Source organism: Nycticebus coucang, chromosome 6 (genome assembly GCF_027406575.1).
Source record: "Nycticebus coucang isolate mNycCou1 chromosome 6, mNycCou1.pri, whole genome shotgun sequence".
Taxonomy (NCBI): domain Eukaryota; kingdom Metazoa; phylum Chordata; class Mammalia; order Primates; family Lorisidae; genus Nycticebus; species Nycticebus coucang.
The window spans coordinates 31455720-31483355 of NC_069785.1; the positions used below are offsets into that span (position 1 = coordinate 31455720).

At 40.1% G+C, this 27636-nt stretch overlaps 1 protein-coding gene and 1 pseudogene across 1 annotated transcript; one reads left to right on the forward strand and one right to left on the reverse strand.

Moving 5' to 3' along the window:
- Positions 1-945: 945 nt before the first annotated feature.
- Positions 946-23833, forward strand: DAD1 (defender against cell death 1). The gene is made up of 3 exons (XM_053593476.1): positions 946-1269; positions 11977-12148; positions 23595-23833. Exons 1-2 carry the CDS (start codon positions 1059-1061, stop codon positions 12105-12107), a joined length of 342 nt encoding a protein of 113 aa, XP_053449451.1. The 5' UTR covers positions 946-1058; the 3' UTR covers positions 12108-12148; positions 23595-23833.
- Positions 1349-1487, reverse strand: LOC128589502 (uncharacterized; annotated as a pseudogene).
- Positions 23834-27636: the final 3803 nt, after the last annotated feature.

Sequence of the window (27636 nt, forward strand, 5' to 3'; positions counted from 1 at the left end):
TGTGCAGAAAGATTTGCAGCTGAAAGGTAGGATGAACTAGGTCTAGAAGAAATTAAAGTGCAACTAAGGCCAGGAGGCAGTTTTTTTTTTTGTTTTAAGCTAAAACATTAAAAATAAATGACTAATCTCAACTCTTAAGATACAAAACCTCAAACATTCACTTATTTCTTCACCAAAATGAGTTGGAGAAGGTAAGGTTAAATCAGGCCTGCTCTTGCTGGCTTTTCGGAGCCGAAATCCTAGGATATTACACAAGGTTCCAGATGCCAGCTTGTGGGGAGAAAGTTGCTAACCTTGATCATATATTAAGCATGATATTCGACAGTTATCTTTCTCTTCAACAGCTCTTTTAAGGTGACGACTGTACCTGATTCACCTGAAAGGATCTTCAACTTAGCACAACATAGGGCACGAGGATGTTGCGCTGCAGGCCAGGATCTGCAGTTCCAGTTGAGCACCCTGTAGAGGTCAAGCACTCTTCTTCAACCCACGCACCACACCCACTGCCCCCACTAAGTCTGAATTGGTGCCTGAGGTGATTGGTTGCAGTGGTTCCCACTGCGGAGAAAATTGACTTACTCATTTAATTATGTGACAGGCATCTGCAGACAGCGCCCTTAACTGAATTAGGGCCGGGCTGGTATTAAACCCCGGGAACGCAGATCCCAAAAGTTAAATCTCTGAGGACGCGTGAGGACCAAAGACGGCCGGAACCCTCTGGTTAGCTGCGCGATCTTCCCGCTTCCTTGGGCAGTATCTTGTTGCCAGAGCAACTGTGAGCGTCACCAATCAGACCGCTGAAACAGAACAAAAAAAGTACACGTCTCCAGACCATTGATAAAGCCATTGCGCAGACGTATTACCTTTTTCAGGAAGTCTGCGCATGCGCATTACTTGTTACGCGCGCCGTGGCCAGCTGTACGCTTGCGCAAAATTGGCTCGCCGTGGAGGGCGGAGCTGGGGCATGATGGTGCGCATGCGCAAACACCACATCCGTTGTGGTTGTCGGGTCCTCCCGGAGGCTGAGGATCTGTGGTTGGAGTTCTCTGCGGGTAGTCATGTCGGCGTCGGTAGTGTCGGTCATCTCACGGTTCTTAGAAGAGTACTTGAGCTCCACCCCGCAGCGTCTGAAGTTGCTGGATGCGTACCTCCTGTATATACTGCTGACGGGGGCGCTGCAGTTCGGTTACTGTCTCCTCGTGGGGACCTTTCCCTTCAACTCCTTCCTCTCGGGCTTCATCTCTTGTGTGGGGAGTTTCATCCTAGCGGGTAATGATTCTTAAGTAATCGCAATAGTAATGTGTCACCTTGGTGCGCTGCTTTTGTTTCCATAGTACTCTTTTTTTTTCCATGTTCCCTCATTCGCAATACAGACCAGACATAGGGCCTGGGCTGAGGTACTTACTGTACATAGGGTAGGTTTACTCTGCCTCCTCTTTCTATACAGTCAGTGTAAGAACATAGCCTGTGGTAAGCACCAGGAAGTCTCATAGTACTCTTTCTCTCTTTTTTTTTTTTGAGACAGAGCCTCAGGCTTTCGCCCAGGGTAGAGTGCTGTGCAGTCACAGCTCACAGCAACCTCCAAGTCTTTGGCTTAAGCGATTCTCTTGCCTCGGCCTCCCAAGTAGCTGGAATACAGGCGCCTGCCACAACGCCCGGCTATTTTTTGGTTGTAGTTGTCATTGGTGTTTGGCAGGCCCGGGTTGGATTCGAACCCTACAGCTCTGGTGTATGTGGCTGGCGCCTTTACCACTTGAGCTACAGGCGCCTAACCCATAGTACTCTTTTATATCAGACTACCACCCCATGACGTTATGAGAAGAACCTGCATTGCCTGCTTTTTGTAAATGGGGAAATTGAGGCTCAGAAAAATTAGATATGTCTAATACCAAATGGCTGTCTAGAAGCTAGAATTAAAAGTCTAAAGGGACCACCCTTATGTTGCTGCTCAACCAGGTGAGCCACTCTTCACTTTGTGTTGGTCCTGGGAAAACTCCATTCCAGCTTTCACATAACTTTAACATAATTTTAAAGTTAGTAGACTTTTAAGATGAAAAACCCAATTTTGAACTTGAATGATCTCTCTCATTTTGGCCTAATCACTACTAATTTTCAGTGAAATGTTTCAATGAAAGTGTAAAGAATATAAATATAGTTGTTTTGCTCGTTAAATCCTTCTTTGTTTTTAGTTCTTAGCTGCTGCTACTTCTATGGGTAAAGCTGGTGTTTCACTATCCTGAACTCAATTTTTATTCATTTTTTTTTTTTTGGCCGGGGCAGGGTTTGAACCCTCCACCTCCGGCATATGGGACCTGCACCCTACTCCTTGAGCCACAGGCGCCGCCCAGTTCTCTTTTAGTTTTATATTTCCTAATGATTCCAGGATAACCTTATAGACTGTCATAATGGAAAATGTGTCCATAAATTTTTGCCAAAATCTGACTTTTCTTGTCCAGCAGAGATTCAATGAATTCTGAAAACAGGATTGTCCCATCGAGTATTCGGTAACACAGTTTTTAGGCGGCCACCACATAGGCCATTTCCATCATTGGTAACCTGCTGCTTAACTTTGAAAACATGACAGAATTCATGTTTTCTGTGTGTGTGATCATCAGTCAGGCCATCCATTGCATTTTGAGTTGAATATAAGGTATTATGGTAAAAGCTTTGGGGATGCCTGATGTATGTAAACAGGCATATGTTTGTTCTTGTCTTCAAAGAGTTTACAGTCTAGTTGGGGTACAGACAAAACACAGAATTATAGGATTGTCTGGAGACTTTACAGTGGTAGTCTGCTTAAAGTTACAAATCTATAGAATGCTTTTAACATGTTCACATTGTTAGTTCAGACACACGAGATACTTCTACTTTTCAGAAATTAAAATAGGCCTAAGGACCTAATGACTTAGGTATGAACCTGGTCTGGAGTTACAGAGTTAGCCTGTCGAATGGATATTTTACCATCTTTGAGTTTTGTCTAGATGACCAAGACTTGGTCCTTTGTGGCAGCTTCCTGGTCTTTAGGATATGTTACCATTGTCAGACCAAATACATTATGCTCTTTGCTCTATGTATTCTCCACCCTCCCAGCCCCCTGTCCTCTGCTCTAGTATGTGGCGAGGAATTGTACTAGTTGGCCAGGAGAAGAAACCCTGATCAGAAGGAATTTTTTTTTTTTTTTTTTTTTGAGACAGTCTCACTATGTTGCCCTCGGTAGAGTGCTGTGACATCACAGCTTACAGCAACCTCCAACCCTTGGGCTTAAGTGATTCTCTTGCCTCAGCCTCCCAAATAGCTGGGATTACAGGCACCCACCACAACACCTGGCTATTTTTTGGTTGTAGCTGGGCTGAGTTCAAACTTGCCGGCTCTGGTGTATGTGGCTGGTGCCCTAGCTGCTGAGCTACAGGCACTGAGCCCAGAAGGAACTTTTGATTAATTTTGTTTGATATTTTTGTCTCCAGGTCTAGAAGACTACTAACAGGGCAGGTCCTGAAAGCTGATTTTACATAAAGAAACCTTCTCTATGCCAAAGTCACCCTGACTTTTCAGGGTTAGAGGTTACATCAGGGTTGCGTGGAAGAGTGTGATTTGCTTAAGAGTGGACATGGACTAGAGTTACAGGTTATTAGTTTGGTAAAGCCAGGAGGTTTCCGAGATGACTTTTGCTTATGTCAAGTACGGTTTTTGAGCCTGTTGTGGCTAAAATTGAATTGGAAGACCCCTTTCCCTCCTCTCCAGTGGAAAAGGGAGGAGAAAGCTTAATAAAACGGCATATTATTAGTGGGGTCAATATGGGGGATTGGGATTTCCACGGCTATTAGATAACAGATAATAGAACTAGAGAATTGAAATGCCTCTAGGAACAGAAGGGATTTATGACAATTCGTAGTTGTCAGAGAAGAATATGATTTACATTTGTTTCTTTTGATAGCATTGACTTTACTAAAACCTGCCTCCTCTGCCATTTGTTTGCTTAGATCAGTGTTTTTCAACCTTTTTTATGTCACGGCACACTTGAGCCTATAGTTAAACTTCCGCAGCACACTTACGTTATGTTGATCATGAAAAAGAGTAAAAAAAGAATATACTTAACTGTGTTTTGAACTGCTTTCAAAAGTAATTATCTTTAAAAATTTTCATGGAACGCCAGTGTGCTATGACACACTGGTTGAAAATCACTGGCTTAGAACATCAACTGGAGACTTTTTTTTTTTTTTTTTTTTGGAGATAGCATCTCCCACTGTTGGCCCTGGCTAGAGTGCAATGGCTGGCATCACCATAGTTCACTGTGGCCTCAAACTTCTGGGGTTAAGTGATCCTCCTGTCTCAGCCTCCTGAGTAGCTGGGTGTGCCACCATGCCTGGCTAATTTTTTTCTATTTTTTTGTGGAGATGGGGGTCTTGCTCCTGTTCAGGCTGGTCTGGAACTCCTGACCTCATACAGTCCTCTCACCTTAGCCTCTCAAAGTGCTAGGATATAGGAGGGAGCTACTCCTCCAGGGTTAGAGACTGGTTTTAATGGGAAGTTTGGATGTTAATTCTTTGTTTTGATTGTTGGGAAAGGAAGCTTTTTACCTGTTTAGGGTGCTCGGGTTTCTAACTTCCCTGTGGTGTGTTAACTGTTGAAAGAGAATGGAGGTGGCCACTTTGGCCAGAGAAGGGGAATTGTAGGAGCTAATGCTGAAGGGTTTAGGTTGTGCTGGGTGCTAGAGCATTGAATGCCAGATAAGGAATCTGGAGTTTATTCTGTAGGTAATAGGAAAGCATTCAAGGATTTTTCTTTTATTACTATTTTTTATTTTCAACAACTCTTCATGCCTTAAACTTTTATTTATTTATTTTTTTTAAAGAAAGGAATAGTGGCTCACTCCTGTAATCCTGGCACTTTGGGAGTCTGAGGTGGGAGGATCCCTTGAGACTAAAAGTTGTAGACTGGTCTGGGCAACATTAAAAAAAAATATTAGCCGGGTATGGTGGCATGTTTCTGTAGTTCTAGCTACTTGGGAGGCTAAAGCAAGAGAATCATTTGAGCCCAGGAATTTGAGGTTATGGTGAGCTGTGATTGTACTGCTGCAATTGCAATCCAGCTGGTGGAGCAATGGTTTAAGAGACTGAGACCCTGTCTCAAAAAAAAAAAAAAAAAACCAGAAAGAAAGGAGGAGACTTAAAATTGTTGTTAGTATGTAAGGTGAATTGCAGAGAAAAATTCCTTAATCTTTTCTAATTTCTTTTTGGCAGTTTATTATCTTTCATTGCCTGTACATATATTAATTTAGCATATGTTCTTGAAAATAGTCTGTTTTCTTTTGTTCCCTCATAGCTGGGAGACTTAACCATAGTTTGAAGAAGGAGCCAGAGGTAGAAAATTGCGAGATCTTTTTTAGATGAACAGAGTGTTGTACATGAGCTTTAAAAGGACCTCAGAGATAGAATATTTTCTTCTTTGAGACAGATTTTAAACATTCTCAGCAGCTGGCTATTTATCTTGTGGTTAGATAGCTGTAGAGGAGAACACCTGTTCCCTTTTTAGAATAATATTTCAGTGTTGGCAACCCTTTTAGTTTATTTTTTTTTCACCCAACTGAAATCTGTGCTTACTTAGGAGGGAAATCTGTGTTTTTTAGGAGAGATAAGTGGAAAACATTAAGATCATCCTTAAACAAGTCTTTGCTCTTCAAATCAGTTTTCAAATCATTTTACAGCTTTGGTCTATTCTGTCTATTCTGTTCTCTAAGCTATGTGAAACAATTTCTACTTTTTTTTTTTTTTAATAGTTTTTTTCTCTCTAGTTTACAATTCCCAAACAGTTTAATTTTGAAAGGCAAGATGGCCTAATCCAGAGTATTTTCTATCTCATGGGAACTGTTGGGCTGTGTAGAGTAGGATCTAGCCTTTCTTCTGGAATTTTCCATTAGATTTGTGGATCCTAATATTTTGTCCCATAACTGCTATCCAAGAGGAAGTTTGCCACTCTCATGTCTGATAGTCCTATTTCTAAATATCTTTCACATGTCCATTGTTACCTTTTCATCTTCAATGTCTCAAGCTCCCAAAATCTCTTACCTAGACTACGGTAATTCTCCTTACAGGCCTTTCAGCCTCTTGGTCTCCTTCCAGTCTATCTTCTGTATTTGCAGGCTCGATTTGACTCGCAGATCTGATTGTGTTACTCCCACATAAAATTTGTCTGTGGTTCCCAAAGTAAAAATTTTTTTCCTGGCTTATTGGCCCTTTCATGATCTGGCTTTGTTGCTGTCTCCACTTTTTCTTGCCTCTGCCTCCTCTGTACTTTATGCTGTAGCATTATTGAGATGCTTGTCATTCTCTGAACACTCTGTGATATCTCAAGCTATTTTACTTTTGCTTGACTGCCTTCAAAATTCCTTCATTTCTTAAGACTTCTCAGCTCAAGTTCGATATCCCTTTAGAACTCCTCCCTGATTCTCCCAGGAAATCTGGGTCTTTCTCCTATATTCTTACATCTCTGTGCGTGTGTGTGTGTGTGTGTATGACAGAGAGAGAGAGAGGGAGAGGGAGAGGACTGTGGTTTATTTGTTTTGTGTTTGTCTTTCCCTCTGGAAGGTGAGCCCTTGAGGGAAGAGGCTTTTTCATCTCTGTATCCTCAGTGCTTAACACTATGTATATTAAATTGTAAGCATGCATTTAACAATTTAAGAAATACTGAACAATTTTGTGCTAAGTTCTCTGCCAAGGTGCTGGGCATTCAACTGTGAAGCACACAGACATGGTTTCTGCTCTCGTGGTTTATTATCCAATGGGAGATACACACAAGCACTTAGAGATACAGTGCTGTTGGAGATACATTGGTGAGAACAGGAGCACTTGATGATCTTGGTTTTATTTTTTCACTAAAAAAATCAAAGTAGAGGCGGTGCCTGTGGCTCAGTGGGTAGGGTGCCAGCCACATACTCCGAAGCTGGTGGGTTCAAACCTGGCTTGGGCCAGCGAAAGCAACAATGGCAATTGCAACCAAAAAAAAAAAAAATAGCCGAGCATTGTGGCAGGTGCCTGTAGTCCCAGCTACCTGGGAGACTGAGGCAAGAGAATCCTAAGCCCTAGAGCAGGCGTCCTCAAACTTTTTAAACGGGGCAAATTCACTGTCCCTCAGACTGTTCAAGGGCTGGACTATAGTTTTAAAAAAATATATATGAACAAATTCCTATGCACACTGCACATATCTTATTTTGAAGTAAAAACCAAAACGGGAACAAATACAATTCACACCGCTTCATGTGGCCCATGGGCCGCAGTTTGAGGATGCCTGCCCTAGAGTTTGAGGTAGCTGTGAGCTGTGATTGCCATGGCTCTCTACCCAGGGCAATAGCTTGAGACTCTGTCTCAAAAAAAAAAAAAAAAAAGAAAAATCAGAGTAGATAGCAGCTTCATCTGCCAATCTCCGAATCATAGCAGCTTGCCTGCCTCTGGCCCCATATTCTCTGACTTCTCATTTTTGGGGATAATGTGTCCATTTCCTATCAAAGCTCCTTCACTTGTGCAGAGGATCTGGTCCTCTTTTACTCCCTTGGATACTAACTTCTGCATCATAAATTTCTCTCTTGCTACTGAATCATTCCCATCATGCAAACATGCGGCAGTATTGTCCAGTTTAAGAAAATTCCATTTGACCTCAGCTACCATTCTCTTTCTTCTCTGTCATCACAAAATTTCTTGAAAGAATTGTTTGTATTGTTTCTACTTTCTCATGTTCCGTTCATTATTTAACCGACACTTGGTGGTGGTCTTTCCCCACCACTTTACTGAAACAACTTTTGCTATGTCGTAACATTTCGCATTTAACGTAGTTGGCTGCTTCCTTCTGGGTGAAAGAAGCTTTTTTTCTCAAAATGTTTTATAATATGACAGTCTCCTGCTTGTTCCTTCTACCTGCCTGGTTTTTCCTTAATACTGTTTGTGCTGCGTGTGGTTCTCACTGAGAGCATGGTTCTAGATCCTTTTGCTTTGTATTTCTTTCCACAGGTGGTTTTAAATAACATCTATATAGTTTTGACCTGTCCTCTGAATTCCAAATTAGTTAATGTAATTGCCAACTTGATATCTGATACATACCTTGGACTTAACATGTCCCAAATTGAAACTTCTTGCCCAGCCATCCGGCTCTTAACCAGTCAGTATGTGGTGTCAACATTGATTGAACTGTTGAATGTAAACACTTAGGTTTCCCTGGTCCATTGATTTCTCTGTCTCCATATTCTTTTCATCAGCAAGCTCTGTATCTCTTCACTTCTGTCCAGTGTTACTACCATTACCCCAGCTCTTTGGCTCCTAAGTAATGCCCTTGCTGCTTTTTTAAATGCTGCAAACCATTCTCCATGTTGCAGTTCTAGCGATCTTACAAAAAGTGTAAATCAGATTATTTTACTCAATTCAGAATGCTGACATACTGTTCCATTATACTAGAACTAAATCCAAACTCTTTTCTCAGGTTACAAACCCCCACAGGGTTTGGCCCTTTTCTCTGTCCTCTTAATCACTACAGCCTTGTTAGTCTGACCTTCTTATTATGTAGAACATGTCAAGATTGTTCTTACTACGTAGACTGCTTTGCCCAGAGATGTATACATGATTAGTACCTTATCTTTGAAATACTAGTCTTAAATAGCATCTTCTGTGATGATTGAATAAAAAAGTAGCTTCCCAGTCACTCTTTATTATCTTATTTTCTTCATAGCATGTATCACTGCCTGATAGTTCCTTGTTGTTTGTTTATTTTACATTTTTCTTCATAGGAGTAAAAGTTCCTTGAGAACTTTCTTGTCTACCTTGGTCTGTGCCATATTCCCAACACCTGGACTGACGCATGTCACATAGTAGAGTCTCAGTAAATATTTTGCCGAATGAATGAACATTCAAGAGGATAGATTAAGTTCAGATTGCTAAAATGGAACATGCTCCCTGAGGACGGTGTAAATTCCCATCTTTGGAAGTTCTCAGAGAAGTAACTTTTGTGGAGGAACTTTTTGAACAGGCATTCTTTGCTTTGTTTGTTCCAGTGCATCTGAGAGTTGAGACACTGTTATCAGTAGTAATACAGGCTTTGGAAAGTTTATAATCCTCCATCTGGGGGTGGCTTATTAGCTTCTGTAAGTTGTAAGTATACTTTGGAAAGGTCATTCACAGCAGCCTCCCCTAGCTTGCCCACCTCCTAGCACCCATTGTGTATTTTATGCATTAAATGGTTGTCTGATCTGGACCTTGGAGATCCTTTGCATCTCTGTAGGACTCTGATTCTTGGGTTGTCACTGAAATGATCTGGTGATGATAACATCCATCTTCATGTAGATTTTTTCTTTTGTTCCCTCATATTTCCCCAAAACTCCATCCCTGTTCACCACCTCAGTGACCACTATTAATAGTTTGACATCTGTTTCTCTAGATATTTTTCTTGATCTCAAGTAAAACAAATGACAAAATAATTATATATGTCATTATATAAATTTTATGTATATTCTATATACATAAAATAGATTTCTCTGTTTTATAAAATAAATTTTATGCATGTGATAAATTATGTATAAAATTTTATGTATATTCTATATACATAAAATATATGTCTCTGTTTTAAAGAGAAATACGGCATAGGTAATTTTTGACATTTTTCACTTATATCATGGATGTTTTTATCCGTATATACAGACTTTACCTTTTTTTTTTTTCTTTTTTGAGACAGAGTCTCACTATGTCTCCCACAGTAGAGTACTGTGGTGTCCCAGCTCAGCAACCTCAAACTCTCAGGCTTAAGCGATTCTCTTGCCTCAGCCTCCCAAGTAGCTGGGACTACAGGTGCCCGCCACAATGCCAGCTATTTTTTTTGTTGTTGTTGTTATTGCAGTTGTCATTGTTTAGCAGGCCCCAGCTGGCAGGATTAGAACCTACCAGCCTCTGTGTGCATGGCCTGTGCCCTACCAGCCTCTGTGTACGTGGCCTGAGCTATGGGCGCTGAGCCCAGAATTTACCTTATTCTCTTGAATAATTGCATGGGATTTCATTGCATGTCAGTAGGGTAGCTCAGTCCCCTTGAATACATTTGGGCTGTTTTAATTTTTTTCAACTTTACAAACATGCTGAATGCCTTCGTTCTATAAAATAAATTCCTTTGCCAAAGGTAAAAATATTTTAAATATTAGTGGATATTGTTGGTTGTTGTCCCAAATGGATAAACCAATCTGCCTTCTACAGTATGATTTTATTTCTTTCTTTTTGTTGTTGTTGCAGTTGTCATTGTTGTTTAGCTGGCCTGGCTGGGTTTGAACCCACCACCTTCAGTGGTGGATGGTGCCCTATCCACTGAGCTACAGGCACTGCCTATAGCATGATTTTAATTGGTTGCCTTTCGTTCAGTCAGTGTCCTTCATATTTTGAAGGATCTGGGTGTCTAAAAAGATCAATCATGGCCTGGGCGAGGTGGCTCACACCTGTAATCCTAGCACTCTGGGAAGCTGTGATGGGGGAATTGCTTGACCTCAGGAGTTTGAGGTTGCAGTGAGCTGTGATGATGCCACTGCACTCTACTTGGGGTGACAGAGTGAGACTCTGTCTCAAACAAACAAAAAAATATCAATGATGTTTTCAAGGTGTTTACATGTTTAAACATAATGAAAGCTGTTGCCATGGTGATGGACACTAGAGAACTAGTTTGATAGTTTTCTGACCTTTGGATTAAATCTCAGTTTGTTACTTTTTCTTGGTTAGTGATGGGATTATGCTAGCCTGGAGCAAATTTGGGTTTTCTTAAGTATCGTAATAATTTATCACATGCATAAAAAGATATTTTGGAAGAGTGTACTCCTGGAGCTTCTTCCTTGTCATTGGTGACTGTTGCTAATGTGACAGGCTAGATTCTTCAAGGCTGTATAGAATGTGGCAGTGGAGAGTTTTCTGTCAAGAGTTACATAGCTTCAGTCTCCTGCCTTCTTGGAGACAAATAAGCAGCTGCTAGAACTTTCAGATCAAAGATAGTTTATCTACAACCCTGAGGTCCTCATGGATGAGCCTATTGTGTTTATAATCTCTCTTATCCATTCTCTACCTGTTCTATTAGAAAATAATTCACAGCCTTATAACTTCTTGTTATTCAGCTCAGCTCCTTTGTTACTGCCTCAACTGCATCCTCTTCTAGGTATAATTGAAGCCTTTAAATTAAAGCCTATGAGAGCCTCAGGGGTTTTTGGTTATATATATTTTTTTCTCTGAGTAAGCTTCTAGTTTTTAGCATAACTCTGAGAAGTCATGTTTCTTTAACAAAGAATTATGAGTACAAAATTTAAGTGTACAGTTTGATGAAATTTTAAATTTACCCATCTAACTACCACCCAGATCAAAGTGTAGAACATTGCTGGGTAGGGGCTCATACCTGTAATTGTAGCACTTTGGGAAGCTGAGGCAGAAGGATCATTTGAGTCTAGGAGTTTGAGGCTATAGTGAGCTATGATTGTGTCACTGCACTCCAGCCTGGGTGACAGAGCAAGACCCTGTCTCTTAAAAAAAAAAAAAAAAGATACAGAACAATATTAGCACCAGAGAAGCCTCTTGGCATCTTCCCAGTCACCCTTGCTGCCATGAAAGATAAAAATCATTATTCTGACTTGATTTACTATGGCCTTGTTTTGCCTGGTTTAAAGCTTTACATACATGGCAGCATACAGTAGGCACTTTTAACATCTTGAGTATATTGCCCAACTTATTCATGGAGTTCATCCATTTTGTATATAGGGGACGTTCTTTTTCATGGTCGTATAGTATTCTATGATTTGCATATACTGTAATTTATCCATTTTACTTTTGGTAGACATTTAGGTTATGGATATCATTTCTGTGTGTGTCTTTTAATGCATGTTTGTGTTCATTTCTGTTACAGTAGAATTGTTAGGTCATTAGCAGTCATATTTGTTTTATACTTGTACCTAATCATTCTTGTATTTTACTTCTTGTACAGTTTGCCTGAGAATACAGATCAACCCACAGAACAAAGCGGATTTCCAAGGCATCTCCCCAGAGCGAGCCTTTGCTGATTTTCTCTTTGCCAGCACCATCCTGCATCTTGTTGTCATGAACTTTGTTGGCTGAATCATTTCCGTTTCCTTAATTGAGGAGTGAGAGACAAGAATGTAAGTGATGATCATAGTCCTTGTATGATAATGTTGATTTTAGGAGAAGTTGTATAGGGCTAGTTTTGTTCAGATTGGCAAGGCTTCCAAATTGAGGATGTTGTAAAATTTTCCATTAGTCAGTAAAGTGCATTAATATGATATCATCATGATTCACCAGTGCTGCTGCTTACATAAATTCCTTGTCTTCTCACTGTTCTGTAAATCATTAAGATAACAGAAAATGAGTGTTAGCTTGTAGCTAGTACAATAATTTTTGCACCAGTAACTCCATGAAAATAACTCAGATTTTAGAAGAGACATAAATTGTAGGTTTTGCTTTTAGATTGGTCTTTTTTTTTGTAGAGACAGAGTCTCACTTTATGGCCCTCGGTAGAGTGCCATGGCATCACACAGCTCACAGCAACCTCCAACTCCTGGGCTGAAGCGATTCTCTTGCCTCAGCCTCCCGAGTAGCTGGGACTATAGGCGCCCGCCACAACGCCCAGCTATTTTTTGGTTTGCAGTTCAGCCGGGGCCGGGTTTGAACCCGCCACCCTCGGTATGTGGGGCTGGCGCCTTACCGACTGAGCCACAGGCGCCGCCCTTTAGATTGGTCTTTAATTTTTTTCTGATTTTGATCTCAGGTGGCTTTAAATGCTATTGTCCTCATAGTACCCATTATTGAACCTGATAGGCATCTAGTATATATTGAATGAATGAATATGTCCATTTGCTAATGTTAGTCCTCAAGTAGAAGTACATGGGGAAATTCAATTAACTTGTGAGAAGACTTTATGTTTATTTATTTATTTGTTTGTTTAGACAAGAGTCTTACTCTGTTGTCTAGGGTAGAGTGCTCTGGTGTCACAGCTCACAGCAGCCTCAAACTCTTGGGCTCAGGTGATCCTCCTGCCTCAGCCACCCGAGTAGCTGGGACTACAGGCACCTGCCACAATGCCGAGCTGGTTTTTCTATTTAGTAGAGACAAGGTCTCCCTCTTGTTTAGGCTGGTCTTGAACTCCTGAGCTAAAGCAGTCCACCAGTCTTGGCGTCCTATGAAAAGACTTTAAAATATAAGATGGGATGCTGTTTGGTTCATTTGCCATTTTTTTCTTTCTCTTTCTTAAAAAAAAAAAATTGTATATACGCACACACATACATTTAAATCTTTGCAGTAACTTGGAATGCCATTTTGTCTTTTATTGGCAGTAGAGCTCTTTTTTCCTCTGAAACCTCTGTATAGAATCCTGGTATATAAAACAGAAGTAGAGTTAGAGTTGTTTCAATGGACATAAATTGGAAAGCATTCTCAGGTTGGCCTCTCCTTTATGTGTGGTATGCCCTTGCTTCCATCCCTTTCTTCCAAACTAATTATCTGTCTGTCTGTCTGTCTTATCTATCTATCTGTCTGTCTGTCTGTCTGTCTGTCTGTCTATCTATCTATCTATCTATCTATCTATCTATCTATCTATCTATCTATCTATCTATCTATCTCACTCAAAAATTCTTCTCTCACTCTGTCACCCTGTGTAGAGTGCCCTGGCATCATATCTCAGAGCAGCCTCAAACTCTTGGGCTCAAGTTATTCTCTTGCCTCAACCTCCCAAGTAGCTGGGACTACCCACCACAGTGCCCTGCTATTTTTAGAGATAGCGTCCCACTCTTGCCTAGGCCAGTCTCTAACTCCTGAACTCAGACAATCCACCCATCTAGGCCTCCCTCTGATTCTCCCTTCTTGAGCGCAGCTACACCTTCTTAAGTTTAGCTAAAGCTCTAATAAGTATATAAGTGTTTCCCAGACTATATGTGAACACTGTTACTTTATATGAGAAAACAGAGGTGTAGAACAATCCAGTGGCCTTCCCTGGCGACATAGTTAAATGTTTGCCGGATAGTGCCTTGGTGGTGTGGTGCTCTTGGCCCAGTGCTTCTTCCAGTACCCCATGTGCACACATTACTGATGAATGTGTGCACTCTTACTTGTTTTTGCATTGCAGGATTTAATGTTACTGTTAGTGGTGGTAGAGAAAAGAGAACCCCTGTCACTACATGGAAAGGCTGTCCTTTTTGTATTAACTGGTAGAAATCTAATATAAGAGTTGGAGCACGTATGTGTAAAGTGCATGCAATAATGTGATAATGACTGTATTAATATTTTCTGACATGAATTAGTCATTTACTTATGTTACATACATCTTTTCTTTGATACTACCTCAAAAACATTTCCGTTAGTTTGGGTAAGGTTTCATTTTTGATAATGGTAAGTTAACAGAGTGGTTTTATATTAGTGAAAAAATTTAGGAACCACTTTATTCTAATATAATTCAACTGCTTGATAACCTGATTAGATTCAGTTTTATCTTCCCTCCTTCCCTATTTGCCAGTCAAATGTCTTATTACTGGGAATGTAAGTAAAAGTAAAATGTAGCTTCTGCCTTCTAGATGTGAGCAATCTAGTAGGGGAGAAACATGTAACCCTAACAGTTAAAATACAATAGAGCCTCACTAAAAATCAGAACCAAATACTGTGAGAGCCCAGAGAAGGTCTTGGACTTTCCCTTCTTGAGTGCAGCTAGAAAGTTGATCTATCAACATTGACCTTATGCCTGCAAATAACTCTTGGGCTTTTTGATAGAGACTTCTGGAAAGGTCATCAATTTTCTGATTGCCTGCTAGTTTTCTGAAGGTCTGTTTTTCTAGATGAATCATGTGTATACTTAGGAAGGGGAGAGAGCAAACACTTCAAGGATGTTTTCTAGGCTCAGGGAAATACCAAATCATGGAAAATTATTTCCTAAGGCTGTCAGGATTGGAAGAGGACTGTACTGCAGAGAGCTTAGTATTTCAAAATTACGACAAAAACAGAAAAAAAGCAAGCTCAGCAGAAACTGTGCTATCGACCATATTAACAACTTAGGACCACCTGTTTGGCTGGGAATTATGGGCCCCAGGTACAGCAAAATCTTCAATCCCAGATTGCAGTGTTAAATCATTCTGTAGAGAATATGTGTATAGAAAAATTCTTCTCTCTGGTGGAATTGCCCAGAGCATTTTTCTTAGAGATTCTTCATTTGACATATACTACACTGTCCTCTCAGTTTTTTTAAAATACACATTTATTTGCCCCTTTTATGTGCCTCTAACTCAGCTACATCTACAGTGTGCCAAAGCACTTTAAAAATAGTTCCAAATGAATTCTCAGTATTTATACCAGCTCAGAAAGTGGAACAAAACAGACTGAACATTTTTCATATTTTCCAACTAAGTTGAGAGTTTGGTATTAAAAAATAAATCAGCATCTATAATTTAACTGATCTTGCATGAATTTGTGGATGACATTTCAAACTAGCAGCTACTCTGAAAAAGGCAGATCAAAAGAAAATGGCATTGAGTTAAAAAATCAATATATCCAAAGGGAATTAAGGAAGTTAGCATACTGAGTGCTTTCTGTATGCTGTGCTATAGTGTTTCTCATTCTGTATCTCATTGTATTTTCAGAATAACTTCATGATGGACTGGCTGTGGGGGTGTGCTTGTAATCCTAGCTACACAGGAGGCTATGGTGGGAAGTTGAGGCCAGGAGTTAGAGACTACAGTGCACTATGATGGTGCCTGTGAATAACCACTGTACTTCAATTTGGACATCATAGGGAGACCGTCTCTTAAAATACACAAACCAAAAAAAACTGAGGATAGGCTTGCTATTCCCAATTACAGATGGGGAACTGAGGTTGTGAGAGACTTGCTAGAAATGTTATAACTAATAAGTCTGATGATCTAGTCTGACTTCAAAAAACAGCAATATTTTAAAAAATATTTTGTTGTTGGGGATTCATTGAGGGTACAATAAGCCAGGTTACACTGATTGCATTTGTTAGGTAAAGTCCCTCTTGCAATCATGTCTTGCCCCCAGAAGGTGTGGCACGCACTGAAAAACAGCAATTTTTATAGCCCCTTTTTGCTCACAGGTGTTTCTTATGGAATATTTGTTAATTGCAGAGTTAAACAGATAACATTTTAAGAAGATACCACAGTTGTTTTATCCACTATCCTCACCTTACTGGTTTCCTTTCTTTGCTTTTATAGTGACAAATAAATGAGGGGAAAAGTACAGATAATAATGTAGCAAACACCCATGTATCCACATTTGGAATGGACAGATTAAATATCATAGATTCAGTTGAAGTTCCCTTTAAATCCTTTCTAGTCCTAATACCTTCCCTGTCTTATAATTTTTGAACTTTTTCATGGCAATTTTGTTCACTGAGGACTAATATAATACATACATGTAATCATACAACCTTTTCTAACTTCAGATTCTGTGGTTTCCTAAAAACATGTCCAAACACAAATGGCAGTTTGAGAAACCTTGTGATAAAAGTTAGCTGCTGTAGAAGTCAGTGATATTTGTTTTGAGTAGCTATCCAGGTGGTCAAGAAAGACTAATTTTACATTATAAAATGAAAATAAAAAAGTAAAAATGCTCCCAGTATGCTTCTGAGCCCCAAGAATCCGTGCACTTCTGAAATGATGATTAATTTTTGATGTTCGGTGGCAGCAAATTTTTAAATGAATGGATAGCACAGAAGCTCAGTGGATTTGAATATTTAAAATTTTATATGCTTTCTGTAATTATTTCCTCTTATTTTTCCATGTTTCTTTGTGAAATTCTTTACCAAAAAATGTCAGCCTCTCAGGTGTTCAGAAGGGTAATGAGGAAAAGAGGGACTGAGCTGCATTGGGTCATAGTTTGGGAATCAAAGTTCCTGATGAACTGGGCCCTGGATCAGAAGTAAAGATGAACCGGACACAAAGACAAACTCAAACTTGGAACTATACTCAAGAATATTTGCCAAATGCTTGTATTAAAGCCTTGCAAGTGATGGTTTGTTTTTATAATGGAGCCTGTTCTCCTGTAGGTTTTTAAAAATTCGTAGTGTTTAATCTTAGCTGGAGCAAGAGGGCTAGAGGGCTGGAAAGAACATCTTAGACTCTGACTGACAATACTGTTTGCAAATATGCAGTTGGGTTGACTTTTTGAATTCATCAGTTAAAGTATAGTAATTGAGAATCCCTTATGTAAGGGATCTAAATGTTATTCTTTGGGCTCTACTGCCACCTGTTGGATCGTACATTTCATATACTGAGAGAAGGTACAACCCACCAGAGAAATTGAGTTTGGGGGAAAAAGCCACTGTTATTTTAAAGATAAAACTTAGTTTCTTTCCAGTCATAGGAGGGCAGCAGAGGTCCAAATGGGTTTACATGCTGGGTTTGGGGGTTTGATTTACTTTCTGGCCAGAAGTGGGCATTGTTGAGTTAGGAACAAAAGGGCATGGGCCCTAAAACCAAGGGTTTTTTTTTTTTTTTTTTTTTTATATATAGGGAAGACCAACTGTGTACTTATAGACCCTCAGATTTCCCCTTTGTTTCCATTTTTTGTCTTGTCAGTCTGAGAGCTCCCTTTTGGGTTAATCTAGATCTTTTATTACTTTTAACTGTGACCTTCCACCAGCAATTATATTTATTATTTATTTATTTATTTTGAGACAGAGTCTCAAGCTGTTGCCCTGGGTAGAGTGCTGTGGTTTCACAGCTCACAGCAACCTCCAACTCTTGGGCTTAAGCAATTCTCTTGCCTCAGCTCCCCAAGTAGCTGGACTACAGGCAACCACCACAATGCCTGGCTATTTTTTGGTTGCAGTTGTCATTGTTTAGCAGGCCCAGGCTGGATTCGAACCTGCCAGTTCTGGTGTATGTGGCTGGTGCCTTACCCGCTGAACTACAGGCACTGAGCCATCTTTAATTTTTGTTGGTTAGGTGTCTATTTTATCTTTATTTCATTTTATCTTTGACATTTCCATCTTAAATTGAATCAGTTCCAGTCACCAAGTAAGTTCTTCAAAAGGGAACTGTCCTAAATTTGTAGAAAATCTTCTGAGGTAGGCATAGCATAACTTTTTTCAACTCATTTCTCCCTGATTGGAAGACTAATTCTTTACCTATTATTGTTACTATTATTATTATTATTATTTTTTAGAGACACAGTCTCACTTTGTTGTCCTCAGTAGAGTGCAGTGACATCACAGCTCACAGCAACCTCCAGCTCTTGGGCTTAGGTGATTCTCTTGCCACAGCCTCCTGAGTACTACAGGTGCCTGCCACAATGCCCGGCTATTTTTTTTGTTGCAGTTTAACTGGGGTCAGGTTTGAACCTGCCACCCTCGGTATATGGGGCTGGTGCCCCACTCACTGAGCCACAGGCGCTGCCCCTTACCTATTATTCTTAAAACCTTGAATCTGCTTATTCTATTTGCTTAAAAAAACAATAATTAATGACGCTCTAATTGGTGAATGAACTCTGTTTTATATTTGGTCCATTTAAGGCTATCAAAAAGAAAGAGGATGGGTGCAGTGGCTCACACCTGTAATCCTAGCACTCTGGGAGGCTGAGGCAGGTGGATGGCCTGAGTTCAGGAGTTCAGGACCAGCCTGAGCAAGAGTGATACACCCATCTCTAAAAATACCCCGGTATTACTGCGGATGCCTGTAGTCCTACCTACTTGGGAGGCTGAGGCAAGAGGATCACTTGAGTCTAAGACTGAGGTTACTGTGAGCTATGATATGAGAGCACTCTACTGGGGGTCACAAAATGGAACTCTGTGTCAAAAAAAAGGGTAAGAGAGAATGGCAAGTAGATGTGTGTATGTTTTCAAAAGTAGATTTGTGTTTATGAATTTCATTGATGCCTTAACTCCCTGCCTTATTTTCTCCATCCTTCCAGCTCAGGGGACTCCTACTTCAAGTCATCTCCTCTCCCCCTTTGCAATAGGAGCCTCTTCTCTGGGCTTTCAGGGTCTACTGTGCATACCTCTAGTGCTGTACTTACCATATTGTTATGAAACTATTCATTTGTCTGTCTTTCCCAATGGACTCTCAAGTTCCCCAAGGGTAGGCACCTTAGGAATTAGCACAGGGCTAACAGTCACAATGCATGTTTATTGAATGAGTGTATGAATGAATAGGTCATCTTTAACTTCAAGAAAAATAGTTATATCTTTAGTTACTTGGATGCTAAGACATGTGGAAAATGCTGTGGGAGAGAAAAGCCAAGAAAAAGGTTCATGCTGGAGACTGGGGGAAAGAAGAGCATGAGATGAGAAGTTGGAAGACTTGCCTTGTAGCCTTTGCGTTGTTAATGAGTTGAATGGACAGATAAGCTTGTCTCTGAGCCTCAGTTTCTCTGTCTGCATAGTGAGGGGATGGGCCTGTGTGTTCATCAGTGTCTTTTATAGTTATTAAAGTCTCTCAGTATAATTCATGGTGGTCCCTATTGTGTTTGAAGAGTATTGTACTGTTTCTGTGGATACTTATTTGGGCTTTGCTTTTTTCCCCCCCTCTTTAATTGTTGTTTTTTATTGATATTCTCAGATTCCCATTATCTATTCACAGGAAGTAGAAAGTTACAAAATGTGACTGTTTATAATAAAATGTACAATATTCGTCTAAGGCCTATTACAAAATTAAACAACATTTATAAAATGTTTTACAGTTATTACCAGGCTTCCAGGATTCATGTCATTTTTGCTTTTTATACATTAACTCATGTGATCCTTAGCACCTCCTTGTGATGGAGGTAGACAAATAGTAGCATTCCTGTTTTATTCCTGAGGTAGCTAAACCTTGGTAAAATTACCAAGTTGACTTGTCCAGATCCTGGAACTAATAAATGATCAAGTGGGGACTTGATAACAGACATTTGAACTCCACACTTTTATATTTCTTCCTCTCTGTTACGTTTAGGACTTTGAGGTGATGACTATATACATCTTTCTGTTAGAAGGTTTTCATCAAAAATATTAAACTGGATTTTCTTTTCTTTTCTTTTTTTTTTTTTGTAGAGACAGAGTCTCACTTTATGCCCCTTGGTAGAGTGCCGTTGGCATCACACAGCTCACAGCAACCTCCAGCTCCTGGGCTTAAGCGATTCTCTTGCCTCAGCTTCCCGAGTAGCTGGGACTACAGGTGCCTGCCACAGCACCCGGCTATTTTTTTGTTGCAGTTTGGCCGGGGCTGGGTATGAACCAGCCACCCTCTGCATATGGGGCCGGCGCCCTACTCACTGAGCCACAGGCGCCGCCCCTGGATTTTCTTTTCTAAATGGGAAAAATTTGGAAGATGATGATAAGAAAGGAAGAAGACATGCTATTGCAAATGTTTTTGCAAAGTTGCCTGTCCATACTGTGGTCCAGGAGAAACGGTGGAGAACGCAGAGCAGGAGACCTGACTCTGTCCATCCAGGGTGACCTGGTACAGTACTGTCCAATAGAATTTTCTACAGTGTGGAAATTTTCTGGATCTGCATTGCCCAACGTGGTAACTAGCAGTCACATGTGGTTATTGAACATTTGAAATGTGGCTAAGTGACTGAGGAATTGAATTTTTAATTTTACTTAATTTTAATTAAGTTTAAATAGTCGCCTGTGGCTAGTGGCTATGTTTTTGGACAAATTTGCCAATACTATCAGGTTAGAGTTTACTCATCTCTATAGTGAGAAAATTACACTGATATTTAAAGTTCTTTTTATTTTTTAGAATTTTATATGATCTGTGCCTTCTAAAATTATAGTGATTAAAATTGAGCTCAAAATCTAGAATTTCTGAAGAATGGACTATGATTCAACATTATTTCTAATTTCAGTTTTAATTGGGTAACCAGGATCCAGGATGAGATGGATTCAAAGGGAAATCAGTATTTGAGCATATCTGAATAGAGATGGTGCTGGACAAGAATATAGATTCTGAATAGAAATGACCCTGTCTGGCATTATCTTTCCTATCTATGCAGAGAGTAATTATTTTTAACAGTTCTTTGTGTTGTGCCTTGCTTGTTTTTAAGATAATTAGAACTGACTGATCAAATGGAGCTGTCTTTCTGCATGGGTGACATAGACTGAAGAAGTCATGCTAACATTTCTTAGTAGGTGTTTTCCATGTTGCATGTTTTGGTATCAGGGGAGGAGATTATTAATAGTCTGTTTCCTGAAATCTTTTTGCCCTGGTTAACAGTTGAAACCATTCTTCTGAGCTGTTGAACGGTCCAATTTTGTGAGCAAATGTTTCAAAGAATCTTAGAATATCTTCTTTTAGAATAGTGTCTAGTAAATATACATATATGTATCTGCCTTAAAAGAAGGGAACAGATCTTTGTGAACAGGATTTTCTGAAAACCACTATCAGAGTCTTAATTATCAGGGATCATTTTTGCCTTCTACGTGGTCTGGTCTCGATGTCTTAGATTTAAATATTTTTATAGCATAAAAATCCCAAAACTTAACTTTTGTACTAAATTAGGATTTCTTTTATTATTCCAAAAGTGTCCAAGTTTTGTTCACTGACAATGGGTTTCTGCTGTAGTCCTTTCTCACTTTGGTCATTAGAACTGATATATTTTATTGGTTCATAGTCTATTGCTAGAGAGTTTGTGTTCAGAAATTTGATGGAATTAATAGGTGAGTTTTGATACGTATGTTCGTGTTTGACACTGTGAACACTTTTTGCTCCCTGTTATTGCTCTTCCTTTTTTACTGTATTTCTCACAGTTCTAATATAAGAATGTTCTGCAATTATGTAGCATTTCTCTAAATACCACTGTTAGCGAAATAAAAGCATTCTGGCTGAAAGTCTAAAATCTTACCTTTAAGCTCTTACGCCAAAATCTCCAGGTCACTTGAACCAATATGTGAAATAACATGGTGCCTTTTTACCTACCAGGGTAGTTCAGTTCTTCTGAAAGGTACAATTTCCCAACCTTTTTCAAGTCTCAGCACACATAGAAGATTATAGCATTTTTATGGCACCTGGTGAGAAAATTGGCTGCTCAGGGCTAGGGCGCCTAGGGCCAAGAGGTCCATTCCTGGCCATGCCCATGTTGAAGTCCTCTAGGTGGGGAGCTCTCCTCTGAGGGACTAGAAAGGAAGCCTGTATATTTTGGGGAGGATCCATCTCACAATGCATAGATTCCAGTTCCATTTAGCTCTAGCAGCAAAGTAGCCACTTTTTGTGGAAATATTCTTCATTTTCTTTATGCTAAAAGTAACTTTTCCTTTCATCCTTTCCTTCCCCTTCCTCTATTCTCCTTCCTTTTCCTAAATATGTATTTCTATTCATATTCATATTGGTAATGGTGTCTTGCTTAGTTTCCTAGGTTGTAGTGCAGTGGTGCAGTCATAGCTCACATACACTCAAACTTGGGGCTTAATCAATCTTCCTAAGTAGCTGGGACTACAAGCTTGCACTATACTACAGCGGCTAAATTTTAAATTTTTTGTGGTGACAGGATCTCACAATGTTGCCCAAGCTGGTCTTGAACTCCTGGTCTCAAGTGATCCACCTGCTTTGGTCTTCCAAAGTGCTAGGATTACAGGCATGGAGTGTGGCTAACTTGATTTTTAAATAACAACTGAATTATTTTCTTTTGGCCCTTTGTGAAATCTGAGATTGGGAACTTTTCTCTGTTTTTGTTTTTTTACAGACAGATCTCACTCTGTCACTGGCGCAACTTCCAACTCCTGGGGTCAAAGCGATCCTCCTTCCTTAGCCTCCTGAGTAGCTGAGACTGCTATACTCATCTGATTATTATTATTACTTTTTATTTCTTGTAGAGATAGAATTTTACTGTTGCCCAGGCTGGTCCCAAATTTACTTTGTTTCTTGAGTTTTTCCTTCCCCTATTCTCCTCTTCCCCAAACCAGAAATCCATGCTTCATAAACATTTTATTTTATTGTATTGTATTTATTTTTTGAGACAGAATCTTACTTTGCCCTCACTAGAGTGCTGTGGCATCATAGTTCACAGCAATTTCAAACTCTTGGGCTCAAGTGATCCCTTTACCTCAAGCCTCCTGAGTAGCTGGGACTACAGGTGCCCGCCACAGCGCCTGGCTGTTTTTAGAGATGGGGTCTTGCTCTTGCTCAGGTTGGTCTCGAACTCCTGAGCTCAGGAGATCCACCCTCTTTGACCTTCTAGAGTGCTAGGATTACAGGGGTGAGTTGCTGTGCCTGGCCCTTCATAAGCATTTTAGATCCAGAAGAGCTTATTGGGGTAAACTGCAATGTCTTCACCTCAAAGAATTTGTGGTCCAAGGAGCTCAGAGTGACTTATGGAAAAGCCAGGCAGCTAATTAACAATAGAGCTGGAGTTAGAACCCATGTTTTCCAGTTCCTAGTCAGTTTTATCTTGGTGTGCTTAGAATTTAGGTTTGAACACTAATTTTTCTGGACACTGTGCAGAAAATGTTCTGTGAAATGTATTTGCTTTATTCTGGTTTTCTAGCCTGGTTTAATTACTGTCCTCAGTCTAGGAATCCCTGAACTGTCGTGTGGGTTAGAATTTTGATTGAAGGATTTGAGGTCCTGTCTGTAATATCATAAGACATTTTACCTTTCTGCTTGTTTCTTTTAGGTTCACTTTTGATTTTCCTGGATAAGAGTTCTTGAGATGGCTGCTTGTTGGACACGTGGATTTTCTTCAGATTTGTGCTTACTACCAACTATTACTTGGTATGCAAGTGGAGAGCCCAGAGAAGTTCCCTCGCTCTGTGTCAAAACAACTTTGTAATGAATGTTTATTAACCTGATCTCTGCCTTCTATTAAGTGCAGCCTTTTACCTTCCAAATTAAAAAAACTACATGCCACTCCTCTCTTTGCCTCAGGCTCTGTTTTTTGTTTTTATTCTTTGTTGCTTTTGAAATCCTTTTTTTCCCCCTTTAGTCTTCTGTGCTAAGTTCTTTTTGGTTTGGTAACTTGCAATTGTGAAGTTACCTTCTTATTTTCATTAAGTGTATCTGAAGTTCATGACAAAAGGCAGTGCTGACAACCCTGGGAAAAGACAAAGGACTGTCATTTCTTTGTCTTTTCCCTAGAGCAGGTAATCCTTTACTAATCCTTTAGTTGTTACAGGTACTTCTGTTCTTATGCTACAGCGCATTCCTGGAACTGCATCATTAAGTACTTTGTTAGAAATTGAGCTGTGTGCTTCCACATTTCTGTTTTAACATGCTTTAGTGGTAAAAATGAAATATGTACCCCTTAGGCAATGTAAGCAGAGTGCAAAAAATGGGAGTCGTATATATATGTTGATGTATATAGATATTGGTCTGGTAAGATACAGTGTTCTCCGAAGCATCTTCACAGATATTCTCTTATTCTTGGCTGTTATCTCAGGGAGTCCAGTTCTCACTAGGTAAGTGAGGAAATGGAAGCTCAGGTTTGTGACTTGCTTAGATCAGAGCTGATGACAAGCTTGGGTAGGACATAGGTCTGTTGGCTGAAGTCTAGCAGATTTATGTGTACCTTGCAAGCTGCCCTATTTCCATCTTGGGTGCTATAGAGTTGCCATATATGAGAAATCAGCTATGTCGAGAATTCCATTTAAACTCAGATGACCTCTGAGATGATGAGTTGTGAGGTTCTCCAACTTGGCTGTACATTAGCATTACCTGGGGAACTTTAAAAGAAAACCCCAATGCCCAAAACCCCTCAGACCCCATATCAATTAAACAAAAATCTTTAGGGGTGGCATCTGTTTAGAAAGCTACTCAGGTGATTCAACGTGCCGCCATATTAGAGAAGCATGGCTCTGGATCCTTGCTCCTTATCACGTAGTCACTGACTAGCAGTATTGACATTACCAGGACAGTGGTTCTCAACCTTCCTAATGCTGTGGGCCTTTAATACAGTTCTTGTGGGTTGCAACCCACAGGTTGAGAACCGCTGACCTAGTAGTTTATTTGAAAAGGAGACTCTAGGTCCCACCCCAAACCTATAGAAGCAGAATCTTTGTTTTAATAAGGTGATTTGTATGGACACTATAAAGTTTGAGAAGCTGTGATCTGGAGCAGTATTCTCTCTTTTTTTTTTTTTCTCAGAGACAGAGTCTCACTATATTGCCTTTGGTAGAGTGCTGTTGCATCACAGCTCACAGCAACCTCCAACTCCTGGGCTTAGGCGATTCTTTTGCCTCAGCCTCCTGAATAGCTGATACTACAGGTGCCTGCCACAACACCTGGCTATTTTTTTTTTTGTTGTTGTTGTTGTTGCAGTTTGGCTGGGGCCGGGTTGGAACCCGCCACCTTCGGTATGTGGGGCCGGTGCCCTACCCACTGAGCCACAGGCGCTGTCCTGGAGCAGTATTCTCAAATTATGGTGTATCTCACAATTACTTGGGCACTTGGTGAAAAGCTTGGGCCTCTGTGTTCTTTATTAGCTTTCTGCCTATCTGATGATAAAGTTTGAGAACAGTTTTAGCTCAGGAGTCCGCAATCTTTTTCTTAAAACAAGAGGGCATAGTTATGTTCCACTATTACTTTATTTACAAAAACTGGCTGTGGGTATGTGGGCCATGGTTTGCCATCCCTAAGGGGTACTAGTTCACCATGATTATGACTAACAGTTCAATTTGCTTTAAAACACACATATGTCATAGAGCTTTATCAGGAGAGTTCTGGATTTTTCTTAGTCTAAATTGGAGAAATGGGATTTTTTTTTTTTTTAATAGCATCTTTGTTGCCTGGGGCTAGAGTTCAGTAGCATAATCATAGCTCTTTGCAACCTCAAATTCTTGGGTTTAAATGATCTTCCTGCCTCAGCCTCCCAAGTAGCTAGAAATATAAGTACACACCACCATGCTTGGCTATTCTTTTTTTTTTTTTGTAGAGACAGGAGTTTGCTGTGTTGCTCAGGTTGGTCTTGAACTACTGGCATCAAGGAATCCTTCCACCTTGGCCTTCCAAATTGCTAAGATTATAGGTGGGCCAGAAATGGGTATTTTGAATTAAGAAAAGCATCTGGAGATGAATGGGCTGAAAACTGGGAATAATAGCAATAATTTTTATCAAGGAAGACATTACAGTTTCAGAGCCTTTAATTTTAATTTTTAAGGTTTAATTTTTCACAATGATCTTGAGATACACAGGATACTAAGTTCCTATTTTGGATTAGCTATTGTCTCAGGTTGTGCCCAAGTCAATTAGCGTCAACAAGAAACATTCATCTTTGGTGTGTCCTTTAAGCATTTGCAGTAGGGCAGAAATCTACAGACCGCTTTTGATGTCCTGGGTTTAGATTTAGTTAAAGGTTCATTACAGGTGACTCATTTGTTTTTAGTTTTCTGTTGACTTGCTTTATGGTTCTCAGTGCATATGTATGTACACAAGAATTAGCTGGACCGGTGAATGGTCCTTCAGCCTAGTGAGGACTCCTCTCTAAAAGATATTAATTATCTGTGGAGTTAATCCTGCAAGTTTAAAGAAATGGATCCCCTCTCCCACTGGGTTTCTGACTTTTAGATGTTTTGTTGTAGTTGAAGTGTGTTGAGCAAGTTGATTTTGAGTACTACTGTATGGAGAGTGAATTATTAATGTATCTAGCATTCAATTCCTGCAGCCTCTAACTCCACACCTCTATGGGGTGGTTTATTTTTATTTTCTGTGTTCTTTGGTAGGGCCGGAAACCATTTACCACAACCACTGTGCGTGGTCTGTTCCCTGCCATTCTTTGCAGTGGTGAGAAGCCCAGCCCTGAGCACCTCCTGCCCACACATTTCCTGCTCCTATCACATGGAAACCATCTCTCGTGTTTTCTTCTCTTAGCAGCCTATACCTTTGGTTTCTTTGATCACATCTTTTCATCTTGGGCTTCAAAACACTTTGTTTTGATGGCTGGAAAATACTTAGGGAGGTCACAGAGGCCTGTTCGTGGTGTCAGAGGCTCAGCGAGCTAGCACTGGCTAGTGGCCAGAGGTGGGCCTCTGCGCTTCTGTACAAGCTCAACGTGACCTGCGGCCCTCTATCTTGGTGGGTTGTGCTCTGGGCTTTGGGAGTCTGGACTAAAAGTTTGAGTGCTAAATGACTTAACTACAGTTAATTTAAAAAAACAAAAAATATTTTAAGCTGGTGCTAAAAAATTTAACAAATACCAAAAATGGGAGAAAACACTTTCTAGAATAAGAGTCTTAGTTGAGAGAGTGAGAAAAATATGGGAGGGAGCTTGTGCAGGACTAAACAAAACAGTATTTGCTCACGCTGAATTTATGGGTAAGTCTAAGTTCATGCAAAACTTTTGTCAATGAGATAAAAAATAAGTATTTTCAAACCGCCAAAGAAGCAGCTTGTGGTTGCAGAGAACAGTTTGATCTGAAAGTGTTGATTCAAGGACTTGTTGATAGTCTGTTGATAGTCTCCACTGATAGTCTGTTGACCTTTCATTTACCTTTATCTCTAAAATCTTGCAAATAATTAGGCACCAGGGCTCTGTGCTAGATAGCGCATGGGGTTATAAAAGATAAGACACAGCCCTTGCTGTCCAGAGTGAGCAAGCCAACATCAGAGTCTGCCATGTGTTTGGCACTGTTAAGGGCCCTCCTGTGACTCACTTTCCTATCATCCCAGCAAGTAGGTGGGTAGTAGTCTCATTTTCCAGATGAGAAAATGGAGACTCAGTTTGC